The sequence below is a fragment of the Myxocyprinus asiaticus genome, chromosome 11 (assembly GCF_019703515.2).
Source record: "Myxocyprinus asiaticus isolate MX2 ecotype Aquarium Trade chromosome 11, UBuf_Myxa_2, whole genome shotgun sequence".
Classification (NCBI taxonomy): domain Eukaryota; kingdom Metazoa; phylum Chordata; class Actinopteri; order Cypriniformes; family Catostomidae; genus Myxocyprinus; species Myxocyprinus asiaticus.
In genome coordinates this window covers 50,929,389-50,942,448 of record NC_059354.1, presented here as the reverse complement: position 1 = coordinate 50,942,448, position 13,060 = coordinate 50,929,389, and the positions used below count along the sequence as shown (strand labels likewise).

The window sequence follows — 13,060 nt, the reverse complement described above, 5'->3', positions numbered from 1 at the left end:
AACTAAAATGTTTTTGTTTTTCCAACTTTTGAGGGAATAATGTCCCAAAATCCACATATGTGGACATCATGTTTATCAGGGCGCTGACGCAAGAAAAATGAACGGATTTTTTAAAGTGGCATATCAGACGAAACTAGAGACGCAACTCTTTACAACCAAACAGGTTTCAATCAAAAAACTTAAAGAGGGTTCTTACCAGAGGCACTTTTGTTGGCGCTGCGCCCATAGAAGCGCTTCACGGAAATCAGCATCATGCTGTTGTGTCTTGTGATGCGGTGCAACAGGAGTTTAACCCTTAAATAACAGTGTAGAGTCTTTTGAACAGTATTCAGTCAGTTTTAATGCATTTAAATGATTCGTTGCATATAGCAAAGCCAAAATACAACGTCCACACATGTGGACGCGGGGTCGCTCAAGGATAATGCTAAAGTACAAGTTTTATTGGCATATACTGCTGAATATTAAGAAAAACTGCTATGAAAAACATGTATCTTCTTTATCAGTTTCACACCTCTGCTTCTGTTGAATAATGAAAACAGCTTAAGTTTTTTATGAAAAGCAGACATAAAACGCAGATGCCCTGTCAGTTTTTATGGTTTTGTTCAGTAATAAAGAAGTTACACTGCTTAGAAGAAAACTTGCAAAAATACATAATACAACATTAAATAATAGAAAATCCCTTTTTAAAATTAAATAAGTAACTGAAACAATGACACTGCTCCGCAGGAGTAATACTGAATGAATTATTTATTCATCATTTTTTACTCACCCTCATGTCATTTGAAGTCTGTATGACATTCTTTCTTCTGTGAAACACAACAGGTTTTGAGATCAGAGAATAGTGAACGTGACTGTAAAAATACTGGGCAAAGCATCATAAAAAAGACCTTATAACTTCTAACTTATAGTCTTGAAAGGTTCATGTGTTACTGCTAAAAACAAATCAGCTAATTCCCTAATTCTTAAAGAATAATAAAAACATAAAACAATAATAAACATGACGGAGCAGATGAGTAAAATCTAAGTTTATTTCATTTTAGAAAAAGCAGCAAAAATTCCATAAAATTTTTCCGTCAACAAACCTTTCAATGAGGCAAAACAAAATCATACAGGTGTTGCATACAGAGTCAAGAATGAGGGAAAAATCCTCAAGATTTACAGAAGCATCAGATTTAGAGCGAGTTTGAAACATTTACATTTACATAATTAACTTGTTAGATCAAGGACTGTGTCATGTTTATTCTGTTGGTTCATGTTTTTGCCATTGTCCATGGTCAGGTATTGTTTGTGAATGTAACTGTTGGATTGTTAAGTTTATGTCAAGGCAAGTTATAGTCAAGTTCATGTGTTTATGGTTTATTCACGTTTGTAGTTAGGGTTTCTAGATATCATGATTGGAATAAATTTACACTTGGGTTCTTCACATCATCTCATCTTCATCGTCATCATCTGCCTATCATTGCTAAGCCTATACATTACAGAATACCTGACAATGGCAAACATGAGGCTTAAATACATGGACAGGGGTAACAAGACAAACAAGTTAACCAATGAAAAGACAGAACAAGATAACTAGACAATAAACCAATGAAAACAAGACACATGAACATGGAGGGAAACATGAAAATGCCACATGACATGAAACAGAACTAGATTTTCAAAATGAAAAACATGAACCAACAGAATAAACATGACAACTGACACATTGGACTTAGTTTTGAATAATATATTTACTATGCCAAAAGATACGGCAACAATTTCTGTCGATGTGCATGGACTCGATTGACAAAAAACGCTTGTAAATGGAGGACACACAATGCAAAACTCCATCTGAGCTTCTGTGTCACTCCACTGCAAGAAACCCCTAAAGTAGTTTTGAAAATGTTTTGAAAAATAAATAAATAAATAAATAAATAAATAATGTAAACTTACTGAGTCATTCAAAGCAGTTTTTTATCAAAATGGTTTATAGATCCGGGCGTAAAAAAAAAAAAAAAACAACAACAAAAAAAAAAGCAACAATAGAGCAAAATATAGTGCTATGCAAAAATGAGATTAGACTATGAATAAACCAGACCAGAAAAAATAAAATAAAAAATCTCTTCAAAGACTATATGAATCTTTATGCAATAGGATGGCAAGAACAAAAACACCACTACAGTTGTAAAAACACTATATTGTATTGGCACAGAAAACAATATGCAAATGTCCTGTTTACAGATTACATTCACAGGAAGTTGTTTACCATCTTCACTGACTTCACTTATCCTGGACAAACAGATTGCAATTCTGTTTGGTGCTGCGAGTGGTACAGAAACTACACACTTCACCTTAAAAGTAGAAGAAAAACAGTATATAATTGTAACAACTTTTATGGGTTTCCCTCAGATTTGTTTGGCGTTATGGAATAAGTGATTGAAAATGAAAGACTACATTACATACTGTCACATACAGCAAATTATTAAATAAAGTTTTGAAAACAGGCTGGCAAACGTACATTCAGAACTGTACAAGAAAAAAGTCCTAAAAAGACAGATTAATTCAAAGCAATACTGCAAGCTGAGAATGTTCATTTACCATTGATTCTATGCTATATACATTATGCACTAAAATAATACTCTTCAGGCTGAGAAATAATATACAGTATGACCACTGCCGTTCGAAGGCAATCGCTCTATTGATACAAGTCCGTAAAAATGTCTTTATTTTCTCATTTTCATGTCATTCCATATTCCTGTATGATCTTGTTTCATTTTCTGGCGTAAAACACAAGATGTTCGGTTGCGACACCTTCAAGAAACAATGCCGTTTTAGTGTCAATGAACGTCCAGCTAAGTGCAATGGATTTTAGAGAAAATTAAGGGAAGGTTATCCGTGAATAATTCCTTAAATTTGGGTCTGATTTCTCACACTAAGCTATCATTTGGCTTGACGACTTGGGAATATTGTGCATATGTCACTATGATCTGCTCTAAGAGTCATAAAATAAAATAAAAAATCTCCTTTTGTGTTCCACTGAAAAAAATAAATAACAACATGCCAGTTTGGAACACCATGAAAGTAAATAATGACAGAAGTTTCATCTCTGAGTGAACTAACTCTAAACCCTCTCGAGTGTATGGCACAATTTTGTTTAAATTGCTTCCCGATCTCGTTTAAAATGTAAGATGTGTACGCTTGTGGCTCCTCACAAGAGTTTGAGCTCTTATTATTTCTTGAAATCACAAAAAGAACTTGGTTGGCACAATGTTTGATGCACTCATTGGAGGTGTATCTACGGCACGTATACAAAAACAGGACAATCAGGAGAAACTGATAACCCCTTTAATTCACCCCAGTGATCAATGCTACTGGTTCTATTGCTGGTTAGCACTGTGTGTGATACTAATAAAACTCGCTTTAGAACTTTTAGGGAGGAATACACTAAAGGCCCCGACATACTTCATACGAAATCAAAGAATGAACGGTGTGGCGTAATTTAGAACAAAATCCGCCCAAAACAAAGGTGTTTTTGAGTTTGTTTCGTTGGCTTGTAACAGCTCGCCAGTGCAACCTTTCAGGAAAACTTAGTAAACACACCATCTGTAGGTGTGACCTGGAGCTCATCCAGCAGACTTAGTATGTGCGAGCTGGCACAAACTTACCTACATCTGTACAGTTGTTCGCGTAGAGACATTTTCCAAGATTTCTTTTTAAATTAGTCTGCAAAGAAATCAAATCTACTCAAATACTTTTAAGTGCCCACTCACTCTGTTGTTTGATAAGCTGCTTCATTCATGAGCCGTCTGCAGTCAAAAGCCATTCACACATCTGCCCGAAGTAAGATATGGCTCTTATAATCATTCTTTTGTCTGAATTCTACCCGTTAACACTCATTTAAAACGCAGCCCGCTGACCGCGAGTGGGGAGGGGCTCCAGGCCGACCGCCTGGAGCAGGAGAACCGCTCCCAGGGGCGATTGAGACCCCTTCCTTCCACTGAAAACGCGGCGGGGCGTTCCGTCGGCCTGGGGCCGGAGGACTGCCTCCGATGCACCTAGGGAGGCGCGGCTGTCGTCCACTAGAGGGTGGAGGAGTGGCCGAGGACCAGGCTACAGTGTATCGGAGAACTGGTGAGTAAATTATTGTTTTATTTTTCCTCTCCCTCTCCTCTCTCTCTCCCGCTCCGCGTTGGCCTTTCCCTCTCTTTTTAAATATTTAGTACTGTGTTTTATTTTGGTCTCATCACCGTTACGGTGTATAAGTAACACCTTTTTTTGTTTTTTGTTATTGTTGTTGTTTCCCTCCCCTTGTCCCCTACCAGATCCAAGAAGGCGGGGATGTCCTGCCGGCAGATGGGGCCGGAGGGGCACGCCCCCCGGAAAAGGGGGGGGGGGGGTGGTATGTCATGCCAGGGGCTCCCCGGCCTGAGAGGACGAGGTAGGAATGTGGCAGGGCGGAGGGTGGGGCAGGGCCGTGATTCTGCACACCCGGCCCCTAATCAGGCTGATCAAGCCTGAGAGGGATAAAGGTGACCAGAGATGGCAGTTCGACAGAGAGAGAGAGTTACGGGCAGCTGCCCGTCTTTTTGTCTTTTTGTTTAAGTTAATCATTAAATTATTATTTATGTTGTTAAGCCGGTTCTCGCCTCCTCCTTTACCTTTTACCTCGTTACAATGACATGACGAAACTGACTATTTTTAAAGGACATTTTCATCAAAAGACTAAAACAAAAAACTGTGAAAAAAATAACACTGGTTGTCCTTGTGATTTGTGTGATACTGAATAAAACGCAGTTGTTGTAGCGCATCTAGTGTTAATTTCACCAGTAAACTGCAGCGAAACATAGAATGAGGCACGTAAAAGGCAGTTTGCAAAAATGTAGTTATAGTAACATTCATTCTATGAGACTAGGTTGTTAAATGCTCCTCTAAATGCCTCCCACTGCAGCATAGCAGGTGTCTGAATGTTCGCAGACAGTACACCATTTCTCAGCTGTTTCGAACTTCTTTTTAGCTTTGAGCGAAGAACAAAAAAGTACTTCTCCGTGAGTAAAGCGGGGCCTTTAGAATGAACTGCACCCACTGAAAGCTTAGTTTATTTGTATGTGATGTCTGTTTTTTAGCACCTGATTCACTTAAGGAATTATGCAAATCAGGTAACTGCACAAACATGCCCAAAAGTTACTGCTGAACTGTGCAATTACCCATCTTGCAGGCCGGTCTGAGTGCTAGGTTGTGAAAGATACAGTAGCTCTGTCATACTTTACTGGGACTGTACAGCATCACTTCAGTACTGTGATCAAGACACCTGAATCTTTTGGATTACAGTGTGTCCACAATTTTCAGTTTTTCAGCCAAGAATTTTCATTTCAGTGCATCACTAATAAATGCAGGTTTTAACCTTTTGCATGTGACTGTCTTAACAAATTTTCTCACATGTTAAATCAGGAAGTCAGGATGCAAATTATATTTCTTCGTTTATTCAGTAATATTTGAGGGCTCTTTATGCCTGACGCTTGTTTCATTTGAGCTTCAGTTGCTGTCCCATGAGTTGCGAAAAGTTATTACATTCACTGTTCACATTATACAGGTTAATAAGTGTAATGTTACTTAATTCATAAAAGAGTCTGTAACAAAATAACACCCTCAGTGTTTGTATTCAAGCACCTGGGTGCGCTCTTTTTCCTGTAAATAATCTTTCACTTGCAGAGTGAAGTAACTGGCACCGAGTTATACTCGCGTCGTAGAGTGTCCGTGTGGGAGGCCCGCGCTACTCGGGGTGCTGTTACCGAACGCGTTAAAGGGGTGATACGATGTTTGAATGCCACCAAAAGAACTGGGAATCATAGTGATGGTGTTTGGCGTCACGAGCGGGATATCGTCAGGAGAACGTCGCAATGTAAGCGCGTAATCGGGAGGACAGGTTAGGCGAATCATGTCATGACCTTGCAGCGAATCGCAATCGTGGTCGAGATCATGGTCGAGATCGTGGTCGAGCTGCTTCATCTGTAGGGACATCAGTTCCTCACTTGGGACACGAGGAATGTCGTTAACAATGTTTCTTGGAGGACTCAGTCGCCGACTGGACTCCAAGCGGTGTTTGTCTTTCTTGTAGTAGAGTGCGGCGAATGCCAGGATGTTCAAGAAGAGCAGAGAAGCGCCAACGGCAATCGTGACACTCAACTCGGTCGAGTAATCTCTCGCCTCGATGATAACAGTCCCATCGCCATGCTCGGTCTTCTGCTGGTCCGACATCTGTTTGGTGTTTGCTGGCGGAATGGCTGGATGGCGTGTGGTGGAAGGCCAGAGTTTGGACAAACGCTTGGTGTATGAGAAAGGCGTCGTGTCCTGCGGTGGAATTTTGGTTGTTGTTGAAACATACTGAAAGAGTTCGTTGATGTTGTGCAAGTGTGGCACGAGCTCCAACCAGAAAGCAATCTTGGTAGCTCTGTAGTGGTCACGAACACGAGGCTTCAGGCCGATGTGCAGGTAGAGCTGGTCTTTAGGGTTGTATTTAGACCATGCCACCTCCTCAAAGCGATTTGGTTTAGTGTGGATGAATTTTGTATCTTGGGGAACTGGTTGATTTGGGTCTCTGTAAAACAAAACATATTTTACATGAGTAAAAAAAAAAAAGCTTCTATGCAAACTTAGTGTGCATCTAGTATAATTGTAGTCTGTATTGTCCTAAAGAACCTAAAGAGACCAGCGTTATGGCATTTGGCCAAATTATTCAAAATGATTCCCTTATTTCTTCACCAGTACATGGCACCATCCCAAAACTGCTAATGTGCACTTGGGTCAATAAATGCATTTACATGCACACTAACACGCTCAGTGCTCTGGACTTTGACTAAAATGGTTGCAAATGCAACAAAAAATAAATAATTCCAACAATAATTTAAAATCTAGTCGACATTGACAGCAGTCAGGGACAATTTGTGTGCATACATATACGATTGTGTTACTGAATTACATTTTTAGATGTAATTCCAGTGTGTCTTAGGTCGCTTTTCACCCTTTCAGTTGAGATGAGCTTGCTGCGTGCAATAACAAACACAGCGCGAGCCATAATATCTGATTCGCGAACAAATGACTCGAACCAGATCTTTTTAATGAATCGGCCGAAAAGATTTACAAAATGGGTTTGAACTCACTAGATCAGGTTAGCAGTTTGAATCAGAATCACTTTCTCAGAGAATCATACAGTGATTTCACAAGCCGTCAGTGAGTTTTCAACTAGGAGCACTCGGGAGTACAGACATTTCAAAATAAGAGTCCCTGTAAAGTTGTTTAAATCGTCATTTTTACAGTCGTTTTAGGGTTTTAGGGTTGTTGACATTATATCGTCATGCCACAAAGTTGTAAAATTGTCTCTATCTTTACACAGATGTGGTTAGTAAGTGATTTTATCACAGTAAAATCATGTTAACACACATATTGTTTACGTCTTGTGTTTATACTTTTGAAACAGTATTTTAATGTTTACAGATTGACCCCCATTGATTTCCATTGTAAGTGCCTCACGGGAACACAGATTTGTGCTTTTTTAAACAAAAGGAGCAACAATTTGTATATTCCAGAATATTCCTTTAAGAACCAAGGCGATGTAAACTTTTGAACAGGATGATTTGTGTAAATTGTTCTTATTTTGTCTTGTGGTATATATGTAAATATCTGTTATGTAGCTTATGAAGGGTGGTACGATACAAAACAAGAGACACGAGGATGCAAACTAACGCACTCAACTCTACATAATATATATATATATATATATATATATATATATATATATATATATATATATATATATATATATTATATTTATCAGTTTTTAAAACTATCATCTGATTAATCAGTTATCAGCACTCGTGGCCGTGGGCAGCTTCGATGATTAGTAAATTCCCCCATATAAAGAGTGCAAATGAGATGGTAAACTTTCCGTCCCGTGCACACACACCCGTGCGAGTGAGCAAGCAAGCAAGAGAGAGAGGCAGAGAGAGAGAGAGAGAGAGAGAGAGAGAGAGAGAGAGAGAGCTGCGTATTTAATCACATGATTTCAAACAGGACCCACCCGCCAAGAATGCCCAAATTAGCTTTCCAAGGGGTCTGCATTCAGGGGTCTAAGACCCCCCCCCCCCAGGCCCCCGTAATTTGCACCATGATAGACTCCCATTATGCAAGAATACTTAGAAAACTAACAAGTACTATAGGCGCTTACTCACCTAGCTATACAGTAAGTCTGTTTCATTCTTTTGAAGTTTATTTAGATGTTCTCTGTAAAAATAAATAGGACACTCACCCTGTTTTGGCAAAGTTAGTCCAGTAAGTCATGACCACCGCACTCAACATAACATCATTTTTGGAAAAATTACAGTTGAAGAGATCAGTGGGACCAATCATCGGAATTCCAAAAACATATGGAAGTTCATCTCCATGTGCCGAGTCGGCCCAGGCGGGCTTCATCTCACTCTGGCAATGATGATAAAATGCGTAAAAGTACGTTGGTGATCCGTACTGCGCGTGCAGGTCTGCTGTAGCCACGGCCGGCGCCACCCACTGGTGATCCGTAAAAAGTGCAACCAGTGTTTTCCGTCGCATCTCAGGATTCTCCCTGTCCGCCCAGTCCGTGTACATGAACTTTATGGTTTCTCGCAGCGTGTCCTTACCTTCCGGATAACCGTACAGATGATCGACGAATTCTGACACTGCGAACTCAAAGTCGCTGCTAGTTAATCTATCCTCACTGTCTAAGATCCCGTCCACAAACTTGTACCCCTCGCCGTGATTCACGCCCAGCATGATGTCATAGTTGAGGAACTCTCCTTGTTCCATGAGGATCTGAGGGTCATCTGGAATGACATCTCCATCGATCACAGGGCCGAAGGCGATGTGGTATTTGGCAGGGGTGATATTCTGCTCGATGAGCTCTTTATAGTTCTTGTTCTGGAGGCACTCCACCAACTCAACCGTGTCATCTTCATTGCAGCCCACCTTCTCAGCGAGCATGCGGGTGTATTTGACGGGCTGGTAGTTGACAGCCCAGCTGGAGAGAGCTGTCCCGCTCTGAATGATCGCTTTCTGAAACAGGTCTGGAACCCAGAAAGAGGGACAGAACAGTTTGTGTCACAGAGAATTAAAACATTTAAACTGAGATTTAAGTATTATATGGATTAGCTAAGACAGTCACAGCCAATTCACAGCTATTTGACACCCAACAGTCAAATTAAGCTCTAAGTAAAGTTTGATTCATGTCCATATTTTCCACATATCTGCATATTGTAAGGAAGAAGTTGTTAAACATTATTTGGTATATGGGCAGTTGACATGACATGTTATGTTACTGTCCTCAAAAGTAAAACATCATTGATATTCTTTCTCTCTTTTTTCTCTTGTATATCATTTGGCTGGACTGCAAAGAACTGATTTTGTCCATAAACAAAGTTAACTATTCAAATTGTGTTTTTGTGACTGTCCTCATCATCTGAAATACAGAAACGAATGAATATCAAAATGAACAGTGGGAATAGAAATACTATTTAAACATGTTGTCACTGTGTAATGGAGGTCTATTTAGAAAAAAAAATAAAAAATCTGGTCGAGATTTTTAGTTTAACTAAAAGGAATATTCCGGGTTCAATACAAGTTAATCTCAATCGACAGCATTTGTGTCATAATGTTGATTACCACATAAATTCATTTCGACTCATCCCTCCTTTTCTTTAATAAAAGCACAAATGTGTGTTCCAGTGAGACACTTACAATGGAAGTCAATGGGGTCAATAATCTGTAAACATTAAAATACTCACTGTTTCAAAAGTATAGACACAAGACATAAACAATATGTGTGTTAACATGATTTTACTGTGATACAATCACTTACTAACAGCATCTGTGGAAAGTTATAGCCAATTGTACAACTTTGTTGCCATGACGACATAATGTCGACAAACTCTAAAACCCTAAAACAATTGTAAAAATTACGATTTAAGCCCTATTCAGATGGGATTCGTTTTATACGGGGACGTGGGGTAACGTAATAATTACCAGAGCTTCTCATTCATTTTAATCCCGTGCGAATCATGTCTGTAATTTTTCAGGACTTCATCCGGACTGCGTTCTCTGAGCAAGTAAATATTACAGTTTTACCTACTATAAACACCCTGTAAAAATAACCCCTGGCAACATTAATCCCGTGCGAACTGAAATGTTGGTAAAAAGCCATTAAATCTGCACTTTCCGGCCCTTGAGCTAGTTAAATCACTGTTTCTCAAGCTCTCCGAGTGTCTGAAGTGGATGTTGGTCAAGAGAAGACGTGCTTCACCACTTCAGATAACGCTGGCTGTTGCGTTTGGACTGATGCATGTTTTTCTCGAGCATTTTATGTTGTCGAGTGTTTATTTACCCATGTAAAAAAGAAAGAAACGAGCGTGTTTACTTTTGGTTTGGATAATTAGAAAGGTGAACAAGCATGTCATTTTCTATGATTTGATTAGAGTGAGTGCTGGAAATAGTCCCACATTTCGGAACATATATGTTGGAGGGACAAATAAAATAATGTGAACGGATTGTCTATATTTTTAAGAGTGTAATGTAGGATTAGGCTCGTTAATGCCACCAGTTTTGTTGCATTTAGCCAAGTATTCCAATCACACCTTATAATCCCAGATACAGTATGTGATTAGATTGAATATTTCCTGCATAAAAAAATCAGCACAATGCATTTACTAATAGGTCAGTTCCACGTGACAGCAGTGTGTAAATGGACAGTAACAGTAAATATTACAGATGTCTGCAGTAATAATTACTTTACAGACATATGTCCGGAAAACTAATCCCATCCAAACAGGGCTTTAAACAACTTTACAGCTCAAATAATACACCAGTTTTAACAGAAGAATTAATGTAAGTGCTTTTATAAAATTATAAGCGTCACATTTCTGCCTTTAAACCCTCCAGAAATTGACCCCATTGACTTCCATTGTAAGTGTCTCACTGGAACACAGATTTGTGCTTTTTTAAAGAAAAGAAAGATAAATTTTTCTGTTAATCAATATTATACCACAAATGCTGTCGATTGAGATTAACTTGTGTTGAACCTGGAATATTCCTTTAAAAATGTTTTTAAATGTAAAATACCTATACACACATTTATACTTTTTTTTATTTTGTCTGTAGTATTGTCTGGAGTCCTATGAACAACTCACACAATGCATTTCTAATTAGGCAATCTCTTTGGCTATGTTCACACAGGCCGAAAAAAATCAGATTTTTACAAGCCTGATCCAAACCACATTCAAAGGTGGTTTGGAATCTGATAAAAAAGGTTTGTCATTTGTTGTGCGCAATGGATTGTTTCATTAGGGTTTGCGACAAGCAGGGTCGTAGCCAGATATTCTGGGCACCCTGACACCATATTGCCTTGGGCCGCTTACCTATTAAAAAATACAATTTAAAATTTGTTGTAGGCCCCCCTGGACCTTTGGACCCCTAGAATCGTTCCCACCTTTCACCCTACTAGCTACAGCCCTGGCGACAAGACAACATATAGGCTACTGCGTTCTATACCGTCACAGGGCACTTAGAAGGGAAACCTATAATGATGTTCACGCTATAGGAACATTACAAGAGAATTTTCAATTAAGAAAATGACTTAAAAAGTGAGTTTACAATGACCGTTTTATTACATCTTTCGGCCCTCTGACAGTGGAAGATAAAGTCTATGAGGGGAACAGATGATCACTTCTGAATGGAACACGCACATTATGTCATGTATTTGTTACAGGGCAGCCAAAGCAGTGAAAACTTGTTTTACAATAATACAGACATTTGCTTTACTCACCCAAAGAGATGCGCTAAGGTGCGGTAACACACACCTGCTACGATGTCTCGCAGTTTAATGTCTCACGCAAATATGGGATGCTTCAGCATTTTGAGCGCTTCAATACAGTACGGGGATCCTCTTCATGAGTCTCGTTATCTGGCCCTTTTATGCTTTAATACGGGACACAAAGCCATTAATATGGGACGTTTCGCTGCCCGCTAAAATACAGGACAATAGGCGTCCCGTATGGGACATTGTAGTTTCTGCCAAAATACAGGACGTCCCGGCTAAATCGGGACAGTTGTTAACCCTTGCAGCAACAAACATTGCATATATGCCACCCCTCTCGTTTTTTAAGCCGTTGTCTGGGACAGTGTGTTAATATTTTGATACTGCCCTCATGAAAAACATCCACTGCAAAACATTCGCACATGGGGAACATATGCAACTTTGCATCATTATTATGACAAACAGTGGTGTTACTACTGGCAGTGCAGCCGCACTGGGGCCCAGGGAGAGATGGAGGCCCGAAAGCAGATGCGGACTAGCCATCGGGTGAACCAGGAAAGTGGGGCCGGCCGCAAAATGGGGTTGCGGTATGCCAAAGTGGGCTGCGATACGATGAAGTGGGGCCACAATATGCAGAAGAGGACAGCGAAACACAACTCGACAAGGTCGACAACTTCACATCACAATCCCACCACCCCCCGGTCGACAAATTGGCACGGGGGCCCAACTGGTGCCTTACACTGGGCCACTGGGATCAAAGTTACGCCACAGATGGCAACTAATGTAGACATGCAAGCAAAAGCGACTGCAGTCTGAACAGCAAAAAATGATCTGTCCACATACAACCTGCAGTTTGAACAGTCTGTCTAAAAAATCTTATTTGAGAAAAAAAAAAAATCCTGCAGTGTGAACAAAGCCTTTGAGACCTTGTTATAAGTCGCTAAAGTTGTAAGTTTAATGGTAGGACAGATTGACCTCCTGCTATTAATTACATATATATTGTTTATGTGGAGCTACTTCCATGTCCATGTATTCAGTCCTGCTGTGTGAACAATAAGTTAACATTTTAATTATTTGTGTGGATGTGTTCTTTGTGGAGTCTAACTGTTGGAAACAATGTGTCAATCCCTTGAAATCTCATGCAGTGTGACACTAAACTCACCTATACCTAAACTGACCTCATTTTAATGACTATATGAGATATTTGTACTTTTAAAAATTAATTTGTAACACTGCAGGACCACTGAA

At 39.6% G+C, this 13,060-nt stretch overlaps 1 protein-coding gene across 1 annotated transcript in view; it reads right to left on the bottom strand.

Annotated features, from left to right (window-relative positions):
- Nucleotides 1-337: 337 nt before the first annotated feature.
- Nucleotides 338-13,060, bottom strand: part of nlgn4xb (neuroligin 4 X-linked b) — a 35,409-nt gene continuing 22,686 nt past the window's right edge. Inside the window, exons 5-6 of the mRNA XM_051710630.1 lie at nt 8,282-9,071; nt 338-6,574 (exon numbers count right to left, since the gene is read on the bottom strand). Coding sequence (XP_051566590.1) covers nt 5,710-6,574; nt 8,282-9,071 — 1,655 coding nt within the window. The 3' untranslated portion in view covers nt 338-5,709. The remainder of the gene's footprint in view (nt 6,575-8,281; nt 9,072-13,060) is intronic.